General features: G+C 41.4%; 4 protein-coding genes across 4 annotated transcripts; all 4 read right to left on the reverse strand.

Annotated features, from left to right (window-relative positions):
- Positions 1 to 178: 178 nt before the first annotated feature.
- LOC112567018 (tumor necrosis factor ligand superfamily member 11-like) lies at positions 179 to 3210 on the reverse strand. The gene is made up of 4 exons (XM_025243452.1): positions 2663 to 3210; positions 1767 to 1803; positions 1450 to 1536; positions 179 to 848 (listed from the first exon to the last, which is right to left on the reverse strand). Exons 1-4 carry the CDS (start codon positions 3086 to 3088, stop codon positions 430 to 432), a joined length of 969 nt encoding a protein of 322 aa, XP_025099237.1. The 5' UTR covers positions 3089 to 3210; the 3' UTR covers positions 179 to 429.
- Positions 3211 to 5272: 2062 nt separating this feature from the next.
- LOC112566724 (tumor necrosis factor-like) lies at positions 5273 to 8139 on the reverse strand. The gene is made up of 4 exons (XM_025243059.1): positions 7487 to 8139; positions 7282 to 7318; positions 6913 to 6996; positions 5273 to 6192 (listed from the first exon to the last, which is right to left on the reverse strand). The coding sequence occupies exons 1-4, from the start codon at positions 7928 to 7930 to the stop codon at positions 5795 to 5797; spliced, it is 963 nt and encodes a 320-aa protein (XP_025098844.1). The 5' UTR covers positions 7931 to 8139; the 3' UTR covers positions 5273 to 5794.
- A 3829-nt stretch (positions 8140 to 11968) lies between these two features.
- LOC112567119 lies at positions 11969 to 15047 on the reverse strand. The gene is made up of 4 exons (XM_025243664.1): positions 14269 to 15047; positions 14100 to 14136; positions 13686 to 13769; positions 11969 to 13135 (listed from the first exon to the last, which is right to left on the reverse strand). Exons 1-4 carry the CDS (start codon positions 14722 to 14724, stop codon positions 12720 to 12722), a joined length of 993 nt encoding a protein of 330 aa, XP_025099449.1. The 5' UTR covers positions 14725 to 15047; the 3' UTR covers positions 11969 to 12719.
- A 3042-nt stretch (positions 15048 to 18089) lies between these two features.
- On the reverse strand, positions 18090 to 21141 carry LOC112567221 (tumor necrosis factor ligand superfamily member 6-like). Its single transcript, XM_025243830.1, is given in 5 exon segments — positions 18090 to 18401; positions 18404 to 18751; positions 19088 to 19171; positions 19735 to 19771; positions 20315 to 21141. Coding segments are annotated over 5 exon segments (933 nt in total). The 5' UTR covers positions 20720 to 21141; the 3' UTR covers positions 18090 to 18342.
- Positions 21142 to 26193: the final 5052 nt, after the last annotated feature.

The following is a 26193-nucleotide window of genomic DNA, read 5'->3' on the forward strand; positions in this document are numbered from 1 at the left end:
ACACTGTTGTATCAGTTTAACAAACAGTGTACCAGCTAAAGACATACCCGAAAGGGTTTTCTTGTGTTCCAATTTCTGTCTGTAAAGTACAGATTTGTATAACCGTCCCAAACACACGAATCTCTTGATGAACTGTAACTATCAATGTCAAGCGTATACACACTTAATCAAAACAATGTTTTGTTGTCATAGTAGCTTAACTTTTATTTTTGTCGTTTTGTGTATTTGTTAACACATCATGATTGACTTAGCAAAACATACATCGAAAGTTACTCGTTAAATATAATCGTCCTTAAAGTGGACTCAGTACATTTACCTCAATTATAGACTTTAGACACATCCCCTGAGAGCTGTAGCAAAATGTCTGCATTCAAGTCATTGTTCTTTCTTCACCTCCAGTGCCGGCACTCAACAGCCTCCAGCCCAGACTCAAGCATCACCAACTCTGAAGAGACCAAAGAAGCTCGATTTCTCATCGCTGGACACGAGGGACGGATCGGAAACTTTCACGTACAAATTGTCTCCCCTGTCAAGCAAGACGAGTCGGCCGACGTAGTTACCATGGCGATCATTCACGTCGTCGTGCCGGAAGTGACGTGTTTTCATCAGTATGCCTGAGGCTTCCGGTGAGATGAGGCTGTCACGAAGGACATAACTGCTGACAAGTCTTGAGTTACTTCCCTTCTCTTCGTCTTCGAGATCAAAGAGGATGTGGCAGTAGACGTAGTACAGGCCGGGGCTGACCACGTAGATGGCGTTGTCTCGGAACGTCAGACCAGGGCGCACGTGAGAAAATGATGAATCTTCTGGAGCTCGCCAACGCTGCACAAGCTTTTGGGGGGACTCTCCTGCACGCCAGATAGGTTTATCTGTGTTTATCACTGCAATGTTTACACGATTTGTCCTGGCTCTCTCTCAAATTCGTAAACACGACAGTACACACATAAACACACACACATATGAAAACACACATAAACACACACACATGAACACACACATGAACACATACACACACATGAACCCACACACACAAAAACACAAATGAACACACACACAACTAGGAAGTTAGAGGTCTGACACCATTACGGGGGACTGTGCCCTAATGACATGTCAACGGATCAGGAAGTGTAACTAATGTTCAGGTATTCCCTATCTTATCAGTTTCTGGTTTTCCTTGTCTGATCCAGACGTGACTTCTGGTAAATACAACACAAAATTTCTTATAAGTTCAAAGGGTAAATTTAGCTATAAATATAAAATGAGATTTACCATAGAGGGTTTCATGTTTAATGAAAATTAGTCATCCTGGATATTTAGGTTATGAACAGGGTGTACCTTGGATACCTCTGACCATATTATTAGAAACAACCCTAACCCTGACACTATTATTAGAGACAATAGCTAGACACACCTGTGGCACAGGTAACAAGGTGTTTCTGTCATACATACCTCTGTTAGCGGCAGAGTTGAGAATAAGATGAGCTGAGACAGCCGAGCTCTTGTTGTACACACTGTAGTCGGACTCTTTCAAAATTTCTGTGAAAAGATGCATGGTATTATTATAATGTCCGGCAAATAATACTACAAGATAATAAAGATCAGTAATGTTTGCACAGGCTTACACTGAAAGGTCGCCTAGTGGGTTTGTAAGTAAGACTAACTTTATTGTAGTGTATTTGAAGTAATAAAGGTAAGGAGATGCTGTCAATTTGTGAGAACTTAAGCCAAAAAATTAAAAAAAAAAAAAAGGACGCATGAAGTCTCACCTGCCAGGTGTCGAGCCCCTTGCTGTCTCAGTAAAATCTGTGAAGACAGAAGGTCAGGTTAGTCTGTTTAGTATGGTCAGGATTGTATTTTTCACCATAAAGCTTTTGTTTATAAATAGAAAGCAGTGTCCGAGAAATAATATTGTTAACGGCCGTCACTCATTTTAATCTTTCTAAAGATAAAGGTATTGCGAAAGTAAAATACGTTTCACGTGTTCTTATTTAAACTTATCATAATATTATTGCAATATTATCTTAGTGCTGAAGTTTTATTCTAGTTTAAATATTTTTGTGTCCAGTCCTACATTGATGTCATGTAAAGCTGAAGTATAAAACTAACAGTGTTTACTATATGTGGCATGAAAAAGCAACAAAGCTAGTTTGTAAAATGCAAATACTTATTTATATTACAATAGAAGATTAATCGAGTTCCTATCCTGCTAAACATAGTGACAACTTTATATGTACATATAGCTTATATAGTGTCAAACACGTGGTTGAATATCTTAAATGGTGTAATGTTGTCATGTATGAGCATTTACTGTACTTCTATAGCTTTTAGTGTGAATATGTCATGTATTGATGCAACACACACACACACACACTTGTATTAACGTGTTTGTGTGTGCTTTCTTTTAAATGTGTGAAGTTAAACACATATACAGTACAAAGCATAATAAATCAGAGAATCACTCATGTTCTACTGATGACCTGTTGTACCATGCACACAACTTGGCACATTAATTAATATAATAACTATGCATTTTTGGAACTTATTAGGTTATTAATGCACTGGAGAGCATATACACACCGGAAAACAAAGCATTGCTACAGCTGTATAGCATGTGCAACATCCCGTTAGCTGGGTAGTTGCTGAGGTCAAGAGGTGAACTTACCAGTTTGAACACTGCGGCATACTGTGAACGTGTCCTTGCGCAACAAATCTCTTCGTCTGCCTCGACATGGACGTCCAACGTCTCCAACAACATCGACTTCACCTCGCTAGTGGGGTCAGGGGTCAGCTGGAGGCAGGGGACACAGGTCTGTTCCTCGCTCTCTTGTCTAGCAGCCACGTGACTGCGTACGACGACGACTACAGCTGTGGCGGCGACGATGAGAAAGCAGACGACGGTAATGACGAAAGAGAGGATTGCGAGACGCAAGGCGGGCCTCGACCTGACGACAACCTCGCCAGGCTCGCGACACAAGTGTCGATACCTGTCGTGTGACTGCTGCTCGACATCGCTGCTCATCAACGTGTTGCCAGGCAACTTTGAGTCCGTTGTGATGGTCTTGGAGCCAAATAATGTCGAGAAGCCCATTTTCTCTTGACTTTAGAAATGATTTGGGTGATTTGGTGAAGCGTTTCAACAGAGAAGTAGATTATCGGCCATCACCTAACGCTCGCCCCGTTCATCTAGCGATGTATGAGAAGTCGCTATTTTTAGCCTCATGAATATTCATAGGGGAATGCCCCTTTCTGCTCAGGTGGCGAGCAGGCCAGGGTGACACGCTTTACCTGAGCTCCGCCATTGCTACTGTTAAGCCAGTTCCTGCAATAATATCAACGTTAGCTTTATAAGAATTGGGGTGTAGTTAATGCAATCTTTAGGTCAGTCCACAAACCTTTAAATAAATCGTTGTATGTTTGTGTGCCATTGTGTTTTGCAAGTTCAGGATAGTGAGTTAAATTTTAGCTATGTAATTGACATTCATCATTACCTTACAGTCACATTCAGTAATGTTTAAATTACAGTATAATTAGAGCTCTGTTAGACAAGGAGAGAATCCATTCATCGATCAAAGTAACAGGCTAGAGATTGCTAAACACACTGCTTTGAGTCAAAGAGAACTCGCTGCTTGTCTCTATTTAATTAAGGCAATGTTATCTGTAAATTTTCAGAAAACACGAGTCAAGAATTTTATGAGAAAGAATCAGCACTGAATATAGTAGGGTGAGATATCCCGGTGAGTCACACGCGTGGCTCTTTGTCGGAGAACTAGGCTACCTGTAATGTGATAAGCTTTACCTGGTGACGGTCATGTAAGGTCCCAAACTTCCAGTAAACACACGCAAGTCTTTCTCCCTTCGCATGTCAGGGTCTGTCTATCCTACTGTACAAAACAAACAAAACTGGATCCGGAAGACCAACAGCTGAAAACCATCGGCCAAAGGCACTGAGGGGTGAGCGGAGTGGTGTGGGGGAGACACCAGCAAGTGCGGGTACACTCAAACCTGCACACAGGAGGTCAGGGAATAGGTTCTCGCTCTACTGGACCGAAGCAGTAGAGAGTTTGGCAGCCCCTCCTAGTGACTAAACAACTCTGGTTAGGACCACTGTGCCCACTTCTGTAGTGTGAGGCAGGGGTGAGAAAATGTCCTGCTTACTTATTAAGTGTGGCCAGAAAATTGCAAGCACGACTCCAATCACTTCGATGATTTCCTTGTCTGTCTCTGGTTCACAGTCGACTGAATCTTACTATTTGCTTAGTGCTGAGGGAGAAAAGCTTCTAACAAAGAAGCGAAAGACCCTGCAGAAATCGAACTCTTCTAAACCGGTTCTTCCGTAAAGATGAAGACTTTGTCCACTTGATGAAGACAAACTACGACCTTGACACTCAACCCACAGACGAGGCAGACGAGGAGGTCACTAAGCAAATAGTAAATAATAAAGGTCCAGGATCAGGTGGTATCCCTTTGTCGCTATAGAAACGACAGGTGTGGCCTTATTGGAGAAAATGACAATTGTCTCAGTGCGATGAATGCATGTTCTTGACATTTTCCCTGGATGTGTCATCAGCAAAGATATGTTGGTGCCATTCGCTGATGGCTTTCAGTGACACTGTCAGTAAGAGGAGGCGATGAAGGAGAAGCCATGCGAGGATTTTCACTGCTCTGGGAGGCAGAGAGATGTGCCTGTTGTAAGTGCGGGACTTTGTAGATGTGGAATATAGCGGCTTCGTTAGGTTGCTAGGAGACCGTGCATTCATCCCACACGCACTGAGAGGATTAGGTCATTTCCTCCAATAAGCAGTTGCGATATCGAGAGCTGAGTCAGGAGAAGCGCACAATCTCGGGGGAGGGGGAGGGAGACCAGAATAAGAGAGGTCGGCACCATCAAAGCCACCCTCAGGATCTTACCCCTGACCACCTACCCTGACACAGCGCCCTCACCCCTCGGGAACCCATGCTGCTCATGCCGGACATGTCACGAAATTTGTGTTTGTTTATTTATTTAAAGTTATGGTCATCGCCGGCTATTGCTTGGAGGCCTTTAACAACTGTTTTGCGAGAATCTGTGATGGCTAGATGATCAAGAATTTCAATATCAATATACTTTCCTCTAATTTCGTTAAACTACTCAGCAGGAGCAAACCTGTTGTAACAGGTGTTGTTGATGTTTACAAGATGGACACAATTTCTATATTAATGTGCCATAGATAAAATATAGCATAAAATAAATAAATCTCATTCGATACGTCAGGGTTCAACGAGGTCAACTCAGTCAGTGTAGTGCAGCTATTTATTTATTTAAATTCATGTTTAATGTTCTAATTCAAGCATTCGTCACAATCGCATGAACATCACCTGCAACGAAGCTTTTGAGCTAAGAGTCTACACACACACACACACACACACAGAATTCACTACACAAACATGGGAAGAGAAAGAGTTGGAGACCAAGGCATGCTGGGATTTGCCTGTGAGATCAGCAATGAGATGTTCTCAAGACTGTGCCTGTAGAATGTGGCATCTCTACTGAATGGTTTGCCTCCTCACACGTCCTCTCGTCCTCTTAGCTGTTGTGTAAGTGCAGCCCACGTGCAATAATGTACACATCTATGTATGATAAAACACTTCACAAGCTCTTCCTCGGGCCATTCCTTAGGATGAAAGTCATCGGGTACAATGTCCGACTCTTGCAAGACATTGAAATAAACTTCAAACATGCAATGTCAGACTTGATACTGTCAGGCTACCCTAGCCCTTCTCTGTCTGTCCTCACCTCGCCTCTGGTCACATCCACTCACTCCCCGACCCTAAACAGACCAAAGAAGCTGCCTTTCTCATCGTTGGACACGAGGTCGGAATCGGACAACTTAACATACAGTTTGTCTCCCTTGTGGAGAGCGACGAGTCCCCCCACGTAGCTGGCGTGGTGGTCGGTTTGCTGGACGTACTTGGTGTGGCGGGTCTTGAGCACGATACCCGACATCATGGGGTTCATCAGGCTCTCGCGGTACACGTAGCTGCTGACCACCCCAGTAGTAGTATCAACCTGGTACAGGATCTGACAGTAGACGTAGTACATGCCGGACGTGATGACGTAGATAGTGTTGTCGTAAAACGTCAAGCCGGGTCTCACGTGCGAGAGTCCATGGCCATCCGGGGCTTTCCACTGTTGTATTTCTTCTTTTCCTGTTCCTTTGACAATAAATATAAACTCTAGGTGAATACATGAAATGTATTAAGGATCGACAACGGATATATATATATAAACTTATAACATACATATATTACTTAATGGAAGATAATTTAATGAATGTTGCAAAAAGTGTTAGATGAAATAACAAATAAGAAAACAAAGAAAAGCAAATAAAAGAAATATCAAAAAGTCTACGGGTATCACTTTTAGCTATGCCGTATGAGCAGACCTGAAGTAGAAACAATTGTCTGAAACAGTAAGCATATTTATGTTTCACTGAACCCGACTCATAACAACTTTTGCTTTCGTTTTTGAGTACCTGGTGTTTTTATCTTCTTATCGACACTGTTTACTCTTCTCTATTTCATAATAAATCAGATAGAGGACGACTGATTACGCAATCGTCAGAGGTGATAAAGTCGAGGGTTGGATTCTGATAACAGTCTCTCTTGGCACAGAGCCACAAAGATTGCGGCAACCTTCCTGACCTTCTATTTGCATTTGTAAATGTTTACGTCAGCCTCTGGTTAAGTAGGTTACATAAGGTCAAGGACGTGACCCTGCTGTTACTGGATGTCTGTGTATCAATGTTTGGGCTTGAAACACCTGCTTAGCAGGTCGCGGCTCTTGCTGCCTTTATAACTCGCTCATTGTGAGATCACAGTCCTCACGAGGTTAATAGAGATTTTACAAGACACAGGTGTGACAAGATCCCTCACCAGCCTTGAAGAGCAGGTGAGCCGAGACAGCACTCGTGTCGTTTGTACTGGCCGGGTTCTGACCTCCAGCAGGTTCCAAACTATCTGCAGGATACAAGAGTAGATCCATCAGACCCAAAACATTGTAGCTTTATACCAAACAAGTGGTTTGAGTTCAACACACATACTTTCTAGAAAAAGGATGATGAAATGCAAGGTATAAAAAAAAACCCCAAAACAAAAACATTCATTCTGTTACTGGATATTTTCAATACAAAAACGTTATGACTATTATTTAATTTTGATGATTGCTTTTAAATAATTAAATATTTTCAAACGCTATTTCTTTTGGTCAACATTACCAGTAAAAATAAAATGCAGTATTCTCACCTGCTAGCTTTTTGATCGTTTGCTGCCGCTGAATGATCTGGAGAAAAATCAACCATGAAGAGGATTATTGCTGAGTTTTGAGTAACCATTGTATGTAATTTCTAGCAACCTACAAATACATTTTATTTACAAAAAATGACAGATTGGCTAGGTTTTGTTGAGTTGCTACTCACGAAGCTACTGAGACAATAAGAGAACATTTTACCAGTTTGAGGAGAGCAGCGAATTGAGCGTTCGTGCGAGCGCAGCAGACGGTCAGGTCACTGTTGTCGTCTCTCCTGACCTCCAGCACGTCCAGCAGAGACGAATCCGTGTCGCTGACGGGGTCAGAGTTCAGCTGTACACAAGGAAGACAAACCTCGTCACTCACTGAGACTTGTGCTTGCAGGTCCCCGTGGATAAGTTCACTGTCGTTGAAGAAGACGAAGGCACCGACGAGAAGGACAGCGAGGATACTGATGACACTAAGGACAAGAGAGATGACGGTGACAACGACCAGTTTCCTCCTCCTTCCTCTGGTTTGTGTCTGTCGGCGGTCTGGGAAGCCTCCTCCTTTCACGAGGAGCTCCTCCTCAACCCGCACGGCGTACGTACTGTCACCGCTGGTGGTGGAGTCCATGGAGGACTCGGAGGACAGCCTGGTCTTCATGTCGTTGTTGTTGCTGTCGGCAAAGTTGTTATCGCTGAAGCGACTGCTGCAGGTCTAAGTCCTACTTTGTCTCGTTGGCTTTTCTGCTCTCAAAGGATTGTAAACATAACTAGTGTTGAAGCAGGAGATGACCTAGTGTCTGTGTGTGTGTGAATGTGTGAGATACTGTCGCGAGCAGCGATGTTGCCCTCCCCCTGTCCCTTGGCGGTGGCGAGGTTGTGTGAGCTTTATATAGGTAGCGGGCACAAGGAAGGTAAGCAAAGCCGACCTACCTGACGAGTCACGTGGGGCGAGACACGACCACCGATGAAAGCCCTGGTGGAGATATATCTTTCTTCCTGCACTGTGCCCTCAACTACAGATGTTTACTGACAACACAAAATGGAAGGAAGGCTATAGCACAAAAGCGAACACCTGCACGGGGAAATCAAATTAATGCACCTTACGATGTCAGTAGATGTGTATATCTGCTCAGTGTACATTACGGGACCGTTAATGCTTGACACTATGTACTAACATGCACTTTAGAAGATGCACTTCCGAAGAATATTGATATTTTGAGACAGAAGGCATTTAATTTTTCTGATATTATGGCAAACTTATCCCCTGCACCATGTGAAGAACAGAGGTGAGACAGAGTTAAGTGACCTCGGTTACGTCACGTCGTGACCTCCTTTCAGTTTCATACCTTCCTCTTTCTCTCTGTGTACGCTCGTGTGTTTGTGTGCATGCGAATGTGATTGTGATATGTGTGTGCGTGCGTGCTTTTACGTGTATGTATGTGAGATATTAATTATAAATAGTGTTCATTCCGCCTTTTTTCCAAAACCTGTTTCATGTGTGAGCCATGTATCAAGCGTTGAAGTGATAGTAAGATGACATCTTGATAGCTGGGTAGATAATGAATGTAGAACACACGTGATAAAAAGTAGAAAAAAACCTTCAAACAATAGTTATACAACACGATTTTTAGCACACTGTTTAAAATATAATAAATAATTCATCTGAATTACTTATAAATCAACGTCTTCTAACTGCTAACCTCACACAGGCGCACACACACACTACACGCTACCACCAGAAACTGTCAGATCCCAAGGTCTGTGTTTATTTTCCCTGGCAACGAGGACGATGAAAATTATTATTACTTCTGGACATATGGTGAAAAAAAAAATGTTACTACACTGCGTTGTAGTGTTAGAATTTGCTGTGTAGACATGACAGAAGTAATGATGAACTAACAAAGTGTTTTCTGAAGTATTCCGAGTGGTCCCACTTGTAGTGAGGAGGTGGCCAACTGTAAAGGTGGTCAGACCTGAATTCTCAGAAAGTCAAAGTCAGTCTTCAGAACTAAATTCACAAGTAGTCTCGCGCATGTCAAATCGTTGCTGTAAATTTAAACTGTAAGCGCCAGGAACATTTTCTGGAAAATTGGTCGTTTTTATTTCTAAGAAACCCTGAATGAAAGATTGCTTTCTTTACACTTCTACAATCTGCGGAGACATGTTTGCACACATACCTCCTGGCAGGGTTCACCTACCTGAGTTACAGGTGTCAATACTTTAAGTGTCTGTATGTTAGGTACACGTCTATAAAATAATAGCTCATAATTGAGGGTATGGGGGACATTCAGTACCTCACCCCGTGAAATGAATTGTTAGTAAACAATCCACTGTTAGCATTGCACTGCATAGAATTCTAGTAGAAATTCGTAAATAGAAACTTTATATCTTGCGATGATCGAAACTATCTAGTGGGCAATGGCTGTTAGATAACATAATAATGTACTTAAGGACAGTATATCTGGCTACATTTGAATTTCTACATTCTGATTGCTATGCACTGTATAAACTGTAATATCTACTCATATTTTCTTTCGGAGCTCCCTACGAAGAAAAATTTCTATGTCTCTTGCGAACATAGACAATAAAGATTTTCTTTATCTTGTATCTTGTAATACTAATGCCTACATGTGTATTAAACATTAACAATACACCCAACCTTCTTTCTTATTATGTACATCACGACCAACAAATACGAAGAAAATTAGCTTTCGTTATATATTTCTGGAATACAAGAAACTAAGTGAAACGAAAAATAGGCTTTTGTATATATTGAGTGGAATATTAGTTTGTATAGTGTGTACTGTTTCAGCTTCTAAAATAAACGTTATGTGATAGTAAGTAATGTACAGTCTTCTGTATATAATCAGAGTGGACATACGATGTTTTACGAGAAACAAAGTATCGTTTGCGCTGGCAGGAAGGACAGAAATAGAGGTTTGGGAGAGTAAAGGTGGATGTCGACAGGTGACAAATGACACCCGCTCCCTAATTGTGACAAAACTGACAGCCAGTTGGTTAGACCGTCGACATCCTGGACTGTTGACCGCACACTAAATGACAATACTCGCCAATTACCTCCAATTATACCAGTCCTTGACCTGTCTTTACCTTTATCTAATGTAGATGATTATTTTAGTACATCTGACAATTGTCAGCAAAATCGTCAGATGATTTCAAGGATTTCAATATTGTAGGGTCTCAGTAGTGACAAAAATCAATGTCGATTTTCCGAAATTCAGGTTTGTAATGAAAATAGACAATTTCAAGAAGTTACTTTCGTTTTGATTAGAATTAGTATGGTACGACTGACGCCCCATATGGTGGCAGTGGGTGACATAAGCATGAGACCGTTTCTCAGAAATAGCCGACAATGTTTTCCTAAACCTTTCTCAACTGCTCTCGTATGTACCTGAGAGAGGTCATTGCTTTTAGCTGACAGCGTCTCACTGAGGTCCAGTGACCTGACCCTGATAACCGTCTTGTTGATATGCACCGTGATTACACTTCGGTTACAACATTAGATACAGTCCATGGAAATCCCACAACATACTCTTACTGTCTCAGTGTTATCAAGATAAATCTCGTGTTGCAGATAAAATTATGTAACAAAATCAGGACAATAATAAAATTGTTGGGTGTCTCAGTATAGGATGCTAGTCATGCAGATTTCAATTTTATAGAAATCCCCACCTCTAGGTAACTGTCTTTAGGTGTCACCTACTCCTGTACAAGGTTAGAGTTATATTGATAGTATGTTATATTTAAATAAAAGAATATTAATATCAAAAGCAAGTGAGGATGATAGAAGAAGGACGACATCAGAGACTTTTGTAAGTGAAAGATTTTATCTGTGGTCCTTTTATTTAAAGTTTATGGTAGTCAGTAGAGATGTTCTTTACCTGCTCCATCGTCAATACCATATCACAAACAAAATAGTTAAATGTAGTTTCATATTTTCAAATATCAAGAATAGTCTTCTCTGTGTGCGTGTGTCCGCACTCGCGCGCGGGTGCGTGCGTGTGTGTTTGTATGTGTCAGTTTTTAAGTAAATAGGTGAAACCCAGAGAAAGTGAAAAATCTTGATTTAAAGGCCATGTTATACTAAAACACAAAGAGGTTTTCTTTTTTGAAATAGATGATTAACACTCTGCGGTTTAAAAATAGAACATGGAAATGTCAAACTATTGCGACGGTTGAGTAAGTCGTGTCTGACGGCTTTGACTCCTTAGCCACTTCACCTCGGCCAGGTGATCTCAGATTTCACTTTGTAATAAAGAGCCAAGTCTCCAGGTGAGACTCTATTTATAGACATGATATGAAGGACGATAGCACCACACTGATGAAGCATCAACACCACGCACGAAGAACAGAGGAAACGGCGTATAGAAAAAATTATTATTATTGTAAAAGGACTGTCTGCAGTTAATTTAGTGAAGGAAATTTAAAAGTGCTGTTGTGAGATATTGCATTCAAGATCAATTACCGAACGTTCTGGACATTACATGTAACTACCTTCACAAGACAGGGAACAGAAGGGACGTGAGAATGTACGGCATCGAGTGATGATGGAAGAGACGAGAATACAGAGAATACCTGTGTATTTATGTCTCTACATCTTCACACATCAAAGAACGAAAAACACATAACAGGTTGAATATTTATAGAAAAAAAATTTCAACATTATTACAGATAGCACTGGCCACACATCTTTATTTACTTCAACATAAGAGTATGTAGTTTCAACACACACACACAAACATACACACACTACACACACACTATACACACACACACACTACACACACACACACACAATGTTGTGCTTGTACCAGATTATCACTATCAGGGGAGGCATAGACCAGACTATCAGTCAGGTGTAGCTTGTACCTTTTGAGCGGAATATCATCGGTAACTGTACAGAGGGCGTGCACAACACATGTTATACTGGGTACATGTCACGCACGTCACTCTGGATACACGTCACGTCACTTACCATACATACACACGTCACATACTAGTCAATTTTCACTTGAGATCACACATCACACACGTCAATCAATCACACATCATTTCCAAGTCAATATTAACTCGAGTACTTTGCGCGTCATCACAGTGTAACCACCCGTGTAAACCTGAGACGAAGAGGAACAGTGAAACCTTGCCGTTAGAATACATCTCTGCAAGGGGCCAAAGGTCATCATTCCCGTCATCATCTAGTAGCACAGCACAGTGAGTGTGTCAAACGTGTGTTGCGATGATTCAAGGAACACATTCATATGAGTACACCTACTTCTAATATAAATCAGATCTTCACAGTACACCATTTTAAATCTCAAGATGATGATGATGATGATGACGATGATGTCTTTCTACCCACTCGTGCCAGTCATTCAAAACTTCCTCTCCTGCCCTATTGTAACCATGCCAGACACCCTGCAGCAACTCTACTCGCCCACCCTAAACAAGCCAAAGAAGCTGCCTTTCTCGTCGTTGGACACAGCAGAGGGTTCAGAGACCTTGACGTAGAGTTTGTCTCCCTTGTGGAGAGCAACAAGTCCCCCCACGTAGCTGGTGTGCCGGTCGGTCTGCTGGCTGTACCGGGTGTGGCGAGTTTTGAGCATGATACCTGACATGACGGGGTCTATCAGGCTCTCGCGGTACACGTAGCTGCTGACCACCTGAGGAACATCTTCGTTGTTGTCGTCGCCGCGGTTGTTGTAAAGCATCTGACAGTAGACGTAGTACATGCCGGACGTGACGACGTAGATAGTGTTGTCGTGAAAGGTCAGGCCGGTTCTCACGTGCGACAGTCCAGAAGCATCCGGTCCCTTCCATTGCTGCAATCCTCCCTGCCCTGTACCTAAAGCCAAAATAGACATAAACATTAAAAATCCAGCTGCATCTTTTCACCTAGTTTAGATATTTATATATATTACATAATCTACCGCTGTATTCACAATCTTACTTGAGACCAAACACAGTTTATTTAGAGAAGAAATACACTTTCAATCTCATTTGAGTGCAAGTCGTTTATCTATTCTCTCGACCTTCATCTGTCACCTAGCTCTGTTGATAACTCTTTTCTACTTGAAAATCAGTAGTGATCAGCGGTTGTAGTGGATAGATGTGATTCTGACAGGTAAGGTGTCCTATGACCTGGCACAGCGCCAGAGACTGATATCGCAGGTTGACAAACAATACCCGCCAGCCTGAGGTCAAGCAAACCTCGTACATGCATGTTGACAGTCCAAGATGTGTCACAACTGATTGGTGCATAAGAGGGCTAGGGCTTAATTATTTATTGATAATTAGTCTGCTGCTCTTGCCAAATATTGATCACCGCCACATAGCAGAGGGTTAGGGTGTATCACGTGACATGACGGACACAGAACTACAACCTAGTCTCTCACCAGCTTGAATGAGCAGATGAGCTGAGACTGCACTGCTTGAGCCTGTCTTTGCAATTTTATGACCTCCAGCAGGTTCCAGGATATCTGTAAGAAGATACAGGAGAAAATTAGTCATATCTGAAATTGTCCTCGTGATAATATTTCTGGTGACTGTTGTTAGTAAGTAATTTGTGTGTTTGTGTGTGTGTGACTGTCAAAGCAGGGTGAATGTCCGACGTGTTGGAGGTACTTTGAGGTCTGATTATTCAATAATAAATCCTCGAACATCAATACACCTTTTACTTTGATAGAATGTTACTGCTTCTGCATAAATCAAGTCCACATAGGTAGTACGATAAATTGTAATTTTGTAATTTTTGTATATTTTATCAGGGCAATATAGACTGTTATACAAATAATTTGTTTTATTCTCACCTGTAAGCTTCTGTATCATTTGTTGTCGTTGAATGATCTGAAATAATCAATGAAAAGATTAAGGAGAAATATTGGAAAACAAAACTTTAGGTTTTTATTTTTTGAAATGTTGTTTATTCTCTTAAATACACATTCTTTCCCACAATTATAGCAAGCAAAGACTATTTACCAGTTTAAAAAGTGCGGCGAATTGGACGTTAGTGCGCGCGCAGCAGATGGTTGGCTTGCTTTCGTCGTCTTTCCTGACATCAAGAAGGTCAAGCAGAGATGAACCCTTGCCGCTGACGGGGTCAGAGTTCAGCTGTACGCAAGGCAGACAAACCTCTTCACCCGCCGCAACTTGTGTCTGTTGGCCTCCGAGTATGATGTCGCTGTTATTGAAGAAGACGAAAGCAGTGATGAGAAGGACAGCGAGGAGACTGATGACACTAAGGACAAGAGAGATGACGGCGACAACGAATAGTCTCCGCCTCCTTCCCAGGGCCTGTGTCTGTCGGGGTAGTGGGAAGCCTCCTCCCTTCACGAGCAGCTGCTCCTCAACCCGCACAGCATATGTACTGTCACCACTACTGTCACCACTACTGGCAGAGTCCATGGAGGACTCGGAGGATGGCCGGGTCTTCATGTCACAGATGTCGTGGATGTTGTTCTTTCTTCACGTGGTGTTAGTCTTGCTACTGCCTCCCTCACTTGCTCCAAGTTGTTATGAAATGTTAATCAATTCTCGAGTGGGTTCAAATATTTGTAATGAAGACCACGACAAAAACATTGCCGTCAATATAAATTTAAAGTAGTACATCTACTAGGAGCTTATTGGTGTTTTGTGACACGTGTATAACTAGGACTACTGGTGAGAGAGACACTGCTGTCTACCGCCCTCCCCCAGGCCAGGTGTGACTACCTCCACGGCGCAAGGCGACCTGAGCTTTTGTAGGCCACGTACACGGAACACACACACCTGAGTCCCTGGCGAATCCTGTGCCGGGACCTCTACCTGTCGGGGGAAAATCCAGTGAGGTCACATACTTCTTCCTAGTTTCAGTTCACAAAATCCCTACGTAGAAAGATAATATTTGCGCATAATACTTACACTCAAAGATATCCATAGAGAGTAGATGCAATTATGCTGTATTTGTGATTAAGATAGGGTAATTCCCTTACTTCCAATGCTGTAATTATTGGTATATCCAACACACCTGTATCCTATGGTAACAGTTTGATTGGGTATTTTAGCAGACGATGATATTTGTTTATTCAGGTATTGTATTTTAGACTTTTTTGCGTAAAAGAAATGTTAACTCATTTTTATCATTTTGCTTTGTGTTGTCACGATTAATTAATTTATTACAAAAGGTAAACGAATATTCTCATTGTTACCAGCACTCTCAATAGACATTACTACAATTATTATAACCATCTTCGTCATCTTTGTCGTCGTCATCATCGCTGTATTGTAAAGATTTAAAAATATATTAAGGGTTTTAGTAGAATACATTAACTCTTTTGAAAAGAGTCTCAGTCCGACCTTTGTTTGTAGCCGAAATGTTGCCCAGGAGACGGCCTTCCACACTTCACCTGCCGTATGGAATGCTCATGAAAAAAACATAAAAAAATTCTTATGCATAAAAGAGTAACAAGGTCATTTACCAGAAACTAGATACACACCACTAACCCGACAGGTCAGGGGGAACATAAATTCATATCTCCAGGAGCTATAGACTTTTAAATCCGCGTAATTTCCAAGGGGTTGGAAAATGTCTCCACCTTTCTTTTTAAAAGCAGGTTTGTGTATGTCTCTTTCAGAGCTCGCTCAGGTGTGTGTGTGTGTTGGTGTGTGTGTGTGAGAGAGAGAGAGAGAGAATGTGTGTGCGTGCGTGTGTGTGTGCGCGTGTGTGCATGCTTTCCTTTTGTGATATACAAGAGCCTGAGGTGACACGCACGGACACACACGTTTCACAACACGGAGATGAGCAACATTTATTGCACGGACGTGTCTGTCGACTGCTGTCAGTTATCAGTCGTCGTTGTTGTGTCAACGACTGACAGCTGCTCCTTACTGTCGATGTCGAGTTTCAGTTTATGATTTCGTGTGTAAACTCCATTTGATGAGCTAGTAACACGATATTAAAATAAAGTAGTAAACATTAAACAGGCAGCCAGTAGGAGAGAGAACACTCACGGGGGAGATAGTTGACGCGGAACATTCTTCTTATATACCTCCCACACCTCTCCCCCCCCCCCCACACACACAAATAGACACACATACATACAGACATACCTACCTGGATGCTACATCCTAGACTTGTCGGCACCATCATTTTCCGACAAACACGAAGGACGGGGATGTAGTTATCAAGATAGAACAACATCGGGCACGAAAATAGTTTTCTTCTGTTAAAATGCGATGCCGCGACAAAGAAAATTTTCTCTCGCTTTATAAATTTGATACCAGGACTAAAATACCATCTACTGGGTGTGGACACTGTTTAAACCCACGGAATTAAGACACTCGTGTAGTTGCTACTCAAATCTCGCCAGGGGTCTCGTCTTACTCTAGTTTCACAGCTACGGGCCCTGGGTGTTGATACTTGCCTATATCTTGCAAGTCAGACAAAAACAAAATTAATTAGCCTGACATTGTACTATTGCTCTGATTTGTTTGAAATCATCGAATTTTTATGATGGCGGGTCAAATGGCTGACATATTCTCAGCTTTCTCCATAGCAACAGTACAAGTCATGTAGTTGATAAAGGACTGTAAATCTTACTACATGATACAAAAGCTGTTTCTAAGAAAGTCAACGTTCGTCTTTACCCCGGACTTGCACTTGATAAGGAGCTAGTTCACTAGGTGCACACAGCAACATGCAAGGGGTACACTTGTAAATCTTCAGTTATACACGGGGTACACTAAGTCTTCAGTCCTACTTACACGGGGTACACTGAGCTTACCAAATGTCTGGTGTAGCATATACAGCTCACTGTGTGCACATTATTGTCATGTAAAGCAACCTTCAGGGTGCACCCGAGCGTTTCGATAAACATTTGACCCTGCGTCGAGACCTCCAGGCCTACATTACAATAAAAGATTTACGAGAAGTCAGGTACACCAGACATTTTTGACTTTGTAGCTTTGCATTTATTTTCAAGAAGCTGTCACACGGACATGCATTGTTCACTACTACCCTTGTTATTGTTTCGAATTATTACAATGCATGCACAATCACGCTTCATCATATATACACAAACTGATTCTTAATGACCCCTCTCTCTCTCATATAAATGTTAAAATGTATAGATAGAAATGAACTGTATATACACATACAGAGATAAAGAGAGACTGGCATTTTTTCGGATTTCGGTCACAGCCTAATTTGTTTCGCTTTATCCGACACCGACATAGGACAAATAAAATAATAGAAACAAAAGCAACGCAGCTATACCAGTAGCTGGTCACAAATGATTGAATGTTGAAACAAAACACAAAATGAGTCTAAGTTTGCAAAACTAGTCTTATCGTCCAAAAAAAAAATAGCCTTAGCACCAGTTAACCTGAGACATGTATCTTTGGAAACATATGGTCATCAGGTACCCACACCCGACAATGACTATACATGGGTATGTATACCAGCTAAATCGGATAAACATGGTGTCAATGTTTGCGATGATAAAGGAGAGGATGATGATGTTAGCGTGGAGTCTAGTCCCTTTGCAACACACATATCCAGTGTCAAGAGATGCTGGTAAACAACAATTTATGTATGTAAATAAAGAGGATTTGTATCAAGCGGTGGGTAAAGTGACAGTGAGAGGACAGTTGTGACCAGTTGTTTGGATGATGGAAAACCGACGAGTACATTTGATGTTGATATAAAAAGGTGAAGGTCTCAAAAGGTCGAATTAAAACAACAACAACAACAACAACAACAACAACAACAACAACAACAACAACAACAACAACAACAACAACAACACTAACAACAACACTACTTACTCATTTGGCATGTTTATTACAAAAGACAGAGAATGTGTGTTGCTTGATGGCGCATTAAAGTAACAGAAAAGAAAACAAGTTCAGATCTTTGGTACTTCAGCTTGATGCTGGCAAACTTACATTTCACAAGTTATTTTATTTACGTTTGGATGTTGACACTAACCTATGGCTGAGTATCTCAAATGAAGTTATCCCAAGTTTCCTAGTCATCCTACCCCAAGCATGCCAAATACCCGTTTTCTTTGAAGTCTAGTCCCCGACCTTAAACATGCCAAAGAAACTGCCCTTCTCGTCATAGGACACGAGGACGGGTGGGACAGCTTGACATAGAGTTTGTCTCCCTTGTGCAGCAGGAGTTGTCCCCCGACAAAGGTGCTGTGTCGGTCTTGTTTGTCACCCTGGGTGTGGCGGGACTTGAGCACGATACCCGACATGTTGGGGTACATCAGGCTAGTGACGTACACGTAGCTGCTGGCCACCTGAGGACCGTCATCGATGCTGTCATCGCTGATGTTGTAGAGGATCTGACAGTAGACGTAGTACGTGCCGGATGTGATGACGTAGATAGTGTTGTCGTGAAAGGTCAGCCCAGGTCGCACTAGTGACCAGCTGCTCTCTTCAGGACCTTTCCACTGCTGCTTGTCTTGAGATCCCGACCCTGGAACAGGTGAACAGGTGAAACCATGCAAATACTGGCGTGTCAAGGGTGACAGTGAAAGGTTACATGAATTTCAAGATGGAGGTGAAAACATAATGTAGATGGTATAAAGGTCAAGATGGCAGATGACAAGCTATGAGAAGACGTTTGAATTAACGAAACGAATTAGCAAAAGAGAGAAGGAAAATTCGTAGTGCGTGTGTTTGCTAGTCTGCTATTTGTAAAATCTCTTCACGTGTGTCGTACGTCATCCTTACGTACTCAATAGTACTTGTTGTTTGTAGGTTTCTTGCTAAAGAGTCATCAATGATGTAAATAAACCTGTTCCTTCCTTACCTGGTTTCCAGAGCAAGTGAGCGGATACCTCCATCTTTGTGTTTGTACTCAAGAGGCTGACGGCGTTAGGCGGCGCTTTAAGCTCTGCAGATGACAATAAACACAGAAGTCTTGTGATATACACTTCATACATCATACACCCCGTTACACACACACACACACACATATATATAATGTATTCTATGCACACCGAGATATAATTACACTGAGAAAACACATCGGGCGATGCACGCTGTAACATCATGACATCCGGCAATGAATGCTTGAGTGCCAGTGCGACTTTTTGTTACATCTATTTTTATTTATTAGTTATTTTATTACCTGTTCTCTACTAAAATGATGAGGTCTTCTAGGTTCTTAAAAATGTTTTGAATCAGCCTTTTGACACAGTTTACGCCAAAAGAAAAAAATTTTCTTGATCAAAGAAAAATCCTTTTAATTAAAACTACCATAGGACAAAGAATGTTAGTGTGTTCTGTATTATTATATTTATTTATTTATCAAGAGTGATATATTGTGTTTTTGAATAGACGGACAGAGGCTCACCATAACGAGATAAAAACATCCCAATGTTAAAACAAATGTCAAGGACTAAGTAGGTAGTTCTCAAAACTAAGAAACAGATTCGCTAGTAGCCTGTGTCTTACCTGAAGATGCTCGAATGCTTTCTTGACGCTGGAGCATCTGAAATCGAATTGGCTTCAGGTAGTTTAATCTACATAATGTGGTTTAATTGGAAAAAATATTTAATAATTTCCTTGGAGGTCATTGTAAACTAATGTATTCAGAACGATATTATCACATTCTAATTAGCGATACTCAATTAAAGCTGTGTTCATACTTTCTGCTATATACAATGGCAAGACTGTAATTATAGATGGAAGGGAAGAGCCGAGTTATTAGAGCGCTGGCGTCTAAACTGAAAGGGTCGCAGGTTCGATACCCGAGTAGCGCTGCAAACTTCCCTTAGTAGACACATCCGGTAGGAATGGGTACCCGACTTCAGTGAGGGTTGGGAAAGGTAAGGCAGCAAACGGAAGGTTGGTTCCGAGAAACGTGAGGTCTCTAATACTTCACCCCTCCAACGACCCTAAAAGGTCAGGGACGACCTTACTTGATATGTATCTGTGTTGTTGAGTGAACATGTCCAGACGTTAATTCCGGCGAACATCTCATGTATATACAAAGACTCGGGAATATACGAGAGTACATATAACATATACTTACCAGTTTGAAAAGTGCGGCCAGTTGTGCATTAGTGCTTGCGCAGCAAATCTTCAAATCGTTGTTGTCTTTTATGACCTCCAGCCCGTCAGGCAGAGGTGAGAGCAGGTCAGCGACAGGGTCAGAGGTTAGTTGAGCGCACGGGAGACATACTTCGTCTTGTAAGTTAACAAGTTGTGTTGACAAAGCATCGTTCAAGAGCAACCACCCAGCAGCAGCAACGGCCAACAGCAAGCTGGCAATACTCAGACACACGGAGATTCCAACGATGAAGCCTAAATTTGTTCTTGTCTTTTGAGATCCTTCTTTCTTCACCAGGAACTCGACTTCCACAGGGAGGGCATAGGACAAGCTGCTGCCTCCCCCGATGCTGCCAGATGCTAGGGACGATACTCGACTATCAGACATATCAAAACCTTTGGACAACAACTTTGCTTCAAGAGTTTGAGAGTCAGACTTCTATACATGAGCTAAAGAAGGCGGGTAATTTGTTAGGTATCATGAACACAAACGTCTTGTATTTAAATTCTCCGATACTTGCAGTCAAATAATCCTACTTTCATTATAAACTACAGTTTGAATCCTCCATTTTTTAATCTGAAATATCTTGCCGCGCTTTCATAGCCGCTCTCTCCATTGTTTCTATTAAGTTACATAGAAATTCTTTACTAATTTCCTACCGTGTTTGTGCCGACTTCTACAAACATTCTCATCCCTCTACAGCTTTGCTTCCTTCTAAAGCCAACAGGGTATATCCGGGGTCATGTGACAAAATGTCGTGGTTGACTGAAGAAGTGGGGTTTGAGCAGTTTAAGGCACTGACGTGTAAGAAGCTCACCTGTGGCTGCCACCTTCACGGAAGTGGAGAAGGTTAAAGTTACTCCTGATATAAAAATGCAACAGGACACTCCAGTCTAATCATGTTTCTGTCTCACAAGAAAGTAGAAGATTTGTGAAGGGGGTTTCCGAGAAAAGAAAGAACGAAAACGATTAGATAGATAAAAAGAAAGGAGATAACGAAACAGGGTGATAATAGAAAGAGAGGAAGAGAGCACACTAGAGTGGATTAAAGATTGGCAAACAAATAAAAATAAACGAATTTAAATATTTCAAATAGTCTGTAAGCTAGTGCTGAACACACCGTAAATCTCTCGGTTCTGTAGACTACTACTACTACTGTTCGCTGGTACATTGCTGTATTCTGCCCTATAGAAAGGCTCAAGGCACTGCCCTATAGTCAAGTTTAAGGCGATTCACAAATGACAGATCACGAGATTGAGAAGGAACCGAAGCCACCGACACGGAAGAGACACTACATTCCACACGCACGATGGTAGGTTGTCACTAATATACACAATCACAATCACAATCACACACGAGGAAGACGTCAGATAAGACAAAATACAACACAGCTCTGTCCCTCCAGTTAGACGGGGGGATACCACTCTCTCTCTCTCTTCCCCCTCATGTGGATTTCGCTCTCTCTCGCTGCGTCCATGAGTATGTGGAAATGATTACAACATTCTGGTAAATGAAACCGCCAACAGTGGCTACGGGGCTACACACAGATGACTGAACACCCACCAGCCATCCCGCTTGTCGTCGCTCCTCGTTGTAACAATCAAGATGGCTGACTCACAGGGTGCCAGGACGTGTAACAGGCCAGACTTACCCACTAGTTGCTCGGGTGTAAACAGAAGTACCCTCTATACCCTGACCACTCTGTGTTTCTACTTGTTTATCAATTATCAAACAGCTAGTGACAGGTAATCAGAAATAATGACAAATACACAACCTATGACATAATACATTGTCATCTCAAAGGTTGACTGATAGCCGACTGCTGCAGGGAGAAGAGTCAAACTAAAGTTCACAGAAAGTCTGATATAGTAGTACAGAACATTCTAGTAAGATATGAAAGTCCGCTGATCACACATTACAGTCTGTCCGTGTCATCTGCTTGTAATGTCGTGAATAAGACAGACCACAAGGAAGCTTCCTTGTTGCGAGGCAAGTCTGTCTGTGGGCGTGTGGCTTCATTCTAGGGATAAGTACTCACCTTACAATAGTCAAATCGTTTGTTGACAAATTAAGGTCGGGAAATTAACCGTCAATATTTAAATTAAGAAAAAAGAAACGGTGCATAGAAACATCGTGAGAACATCGTAGACCGGATGAATGCTTTCCTCCCTACTGCCAGATTCTAAGGACGACAATGGACCTTTGCACCTCATATAAAGCCTTTGGTCAACAATTTTATTTTAAGAGCCTTAATCTCAGACCTCTTCACTATTGAAGCTGTTTTTGGTATCCTTTCTCTAATTTTCATGTGTTTATGATCTTTAATTTTTACAATACTTGGCGAGAACCTCAACAACTCCTTGTGCACTTCGATTTCCTTGTCTTCTACAATAGCAGATGGCTTGAAGGTCTATTTATAGCGTTGTTGGTATTGATGATTGCAGCTTAGCAAAGTGACAAATAGGGCATAAACGTAAAAAAAAAAACCAAACTGAACAAAAATAATAATAAAAAAGTATTTTTGGTATTTTTTCCTATCTCACTGTGTTGATTTTTATCTAATTTTTTTGTGCATATGCCAATGTATGTCATTATGTGTGTAGATAATAGAGACCTTGCTTTTTCTTATTTTTAACCATCATTTTTTATCAATGAATGATTGTTCGAAAACTTTGTTTAAATTTTTTTTTTACTGTTTTGCTTCTCTTCGATAATTTTAACTCTAGATCCTTAACGGTGTTCGTCAAATTATTATTATTATTTTTTTCTTTTTTTTTTGCAACAAAGCACACCGGTATTTGCCAAGGAAACATGCTCACATCTGTTAATTAAAAACATGTTGCTACTATTCTAAAAATATCGGAAAGTATTTGCTACTTCTCGTTGATCAAACAAGCTGTTCTTATAAAATCCTCAGTCAGCAGGACATGTTTGGTAAAGGCGTGCCTTCTAGTTTCTAGTTGGAGAATCGCTTTCATGTCTTTGTTGCTTTGACAATCTTTGAAGCTGACAGACAAGACCTTATTGTTTGAGACTACATCTCGGTGTCTGATGTCTGGGTGTTGGCCCCATCCGCTGGTGCTGGACGATTTCTCTCAGACTGTGCCACCTGGACAGTTCCTTAAGAGTTCTACCTGGGTATGACATCTGCTTCAGATGACACCTCCAGCACAATGACTTCTACATTAAACTCGAGTGCATGTAGTCACGCGTTTCTCGACACCAACAATTCGAATGGTTGTGAGAGTCAGAAAACCCGACATCTGATTGAGATGATATTTTACACAGGTTTTGGAACTCTCAAATGTCTGGTTGGCATGACGACCACCATCATCAGCTGTATGGTGTTTCGGCGACAGGGTCTTCGAGATCGTATAAACGTGGAATTGTTTTCACTTGCTCTGGTTGACTGCTTTTACTTCATCGGTTTCTTCGCTCAGTTTCCTGTACCCTTTTTCATCCGTCTACACAATAGTCATCTTTATGAAGAGTACTCATCCATATCAACAGTAACATTGACAGGTGTAATTCGCGGCTTCTCCCTGACATCAGGTTGTATCAACATGGTGGTGGCTGTGGACACGCGTGTGTGTGTCGTGTGTCCACACCGTGCTGCCAGCATTATGCGCACCAAGACAATGATTTTCCTGATAGTCTCGTGTTTCCTATTCATACAAGTCGCTTATTTTGTCTGTCCGTTGTCTTATATCCCTCTCAAAATTACGACAGGAGAAAGTGTACATTGGTCAATTGTTACATCTAAATTTTTTTCCGAAAACAAATTATTTGTATATTTCTTAAAAAATATTGTGCTTGAAACAGGTCTCCCTCTTGTTAATTTGACGACTGTGTCGATAAGCACCATCATCACAGTAAGCAGGCTGAGATCAGCGATATCATGGAGAGCAAAGAGCAGTCACATCGCGAATAACTTCAACATCCGACAGGTGGCGCTAACGAAGATGCTGGTGGTCGTGGCCGGTGTTTATATTGTAGTCATGCTACCATACGTAGCCTGCCAGCTGAGCTTGTGTTTTATTTTCTCCATTTTAGGGGAAGCCAGTGTTCTGGACATGTTCATGTCTGGCCTTGCGGTGGTGAACACAGTTACTCAAGTCAACGGCTGCATCAACTTCTTTATCTATTATCATCGCTCCTCCAGATTCCGTCAGGAACTGCGGCACATGTTAACATGTTGTGTGAGAACATCACACACATCATCTACATCAGCCAGTCATCAACAACCTTATTTGAGTGATACATTTTAAAATAAAATTTTACCTAATTAGTAAATGTATCGGTTGTGAGCTTAACACTAATAATGTACCGCAATCCGCACTGCCACCTTTTCAATGTACTGCAGAAAATATTTAAAGGGAGGTTATTCGCTCAGTCGCTTCAGGCTATACCATTCACAATGGTCTCCCCTTTTACCTCTCCGACTCCCATATTCGGACTGCCCACGTTTTGTAATTTCATTTATATATACATAATGTGAAACAGTGAAAAATTGTTGTTGGAAGCCTCTATTGTGGAACGATAAAGAAGAGCGACTGATTTGCGCGAGGACTTTTAGAAGCCGCGACTCGCCGGTGGTCAGGTGACAGTAGGTAGTTAGCTTGTAAACACCAGCAGGGTGCGGATACACTGCCAAAGGTCAAATTCTTAGACATACAGCAGTCAGGTAGAATCGATGCTAAGGCCATTTTTTAAGTAACATATTTTTAGTAAATAAATGTTGAGTATAATCAGTGAATATTTATTTTACATCACGTATGATTAAAAAAAAGAAATATTGGTTTGTAAGTAACTATTAAAAAGGGTAGGTTGTCTTTGAAAGAGCTGATGGATAAAAAAAAGCTAAGGAACTTCCATATCCTAGTGTTTTCTTTTGTGGTGTAAATTCTGTTTTTTAAAATAGAAACACCTGCTGGATGTAATAAACGTTTACAGTTTTACAGTTAGTCTTCCTGTCACCAGAACAAGTATGGTCACACGACTTTTACAGCAGTGGAACTCTTTTCTCTTCCATATCAACCCGACTACCACCATTGACTGCTTCAAACGTGAACTAAAACATTTCTGCTGCATGAAAACTAATTCCTAATAACAACCCAAATTCCGCTAATCCGTTTTCTAATCCGTTCTTTTGCTTGTTTTCATCTATTAACAAGTCTGCCTTCTTGTCTTCCTCTGCAAATTAACGAAACTCTCAATGCCTTGAGTGTGTTCTCCCTCATGATCGCGGTCATGCGCTTACACATCACACCTTGTCGTCATTATTATTATTATTATTTTTATCGTATTGTAGCCGAGTGGTGGGGTTTATGGAGTGGCAACAACAACCGTCCAACACTTAAATAAAGGCAGGAACCGTCAGCAGGTGCGCAACCCTGTAATGCACGGGCGAGAACAATGGCCACGGTTACTCCGCTTGTTTTTGTCGTCCTTTTCTGAACCAGTGTCGTCTGCTCTTTTTTTGTCGTCACCTTATTTTGACGTCACATCACCTTATGTCATTTGCTCAAGGGTTAGATTTGAAATCTGCGTATCGGCAGTGTCGACTTTAAACTTTAATTAATTGCCTTTCACCAGCTACTTGACAAATGACATCCGGGCCTCTACATCATTAAGAAGGAAAATATTTTTACTTTCGGTTACTTTCATACTAAGAAAAACACGAAGTTAATATACCTTCCTATGGTATGAGTCCTGCATTTTTGTTACATGAACTTTTTAAAAATTAACGAAAAATTCAGAGATTTTTCTCTGACAATTGTCCTTTTCTAGACCATGATATTGCATGCGAATACCACTTACCTATGATTACCTCGCGTTCCGAAAGCCAGTAAAACACAAGC

Source organism: Pomacea canaliculata, linkage group LG6 (genome assembly GCF_003073045.1).
Source record: "Pomacea canaliculata isolate SZHN2017 linkage group LG6, ASM307304v1, whole genome shotgun sequence".
NCBI classification, from domain to species: Eukaryota; Metazoa; Mollusca; class Gastropoda; order Architaenioglossa; family Ampullariidae; genus Pomacea; species Pomacea canaliculata.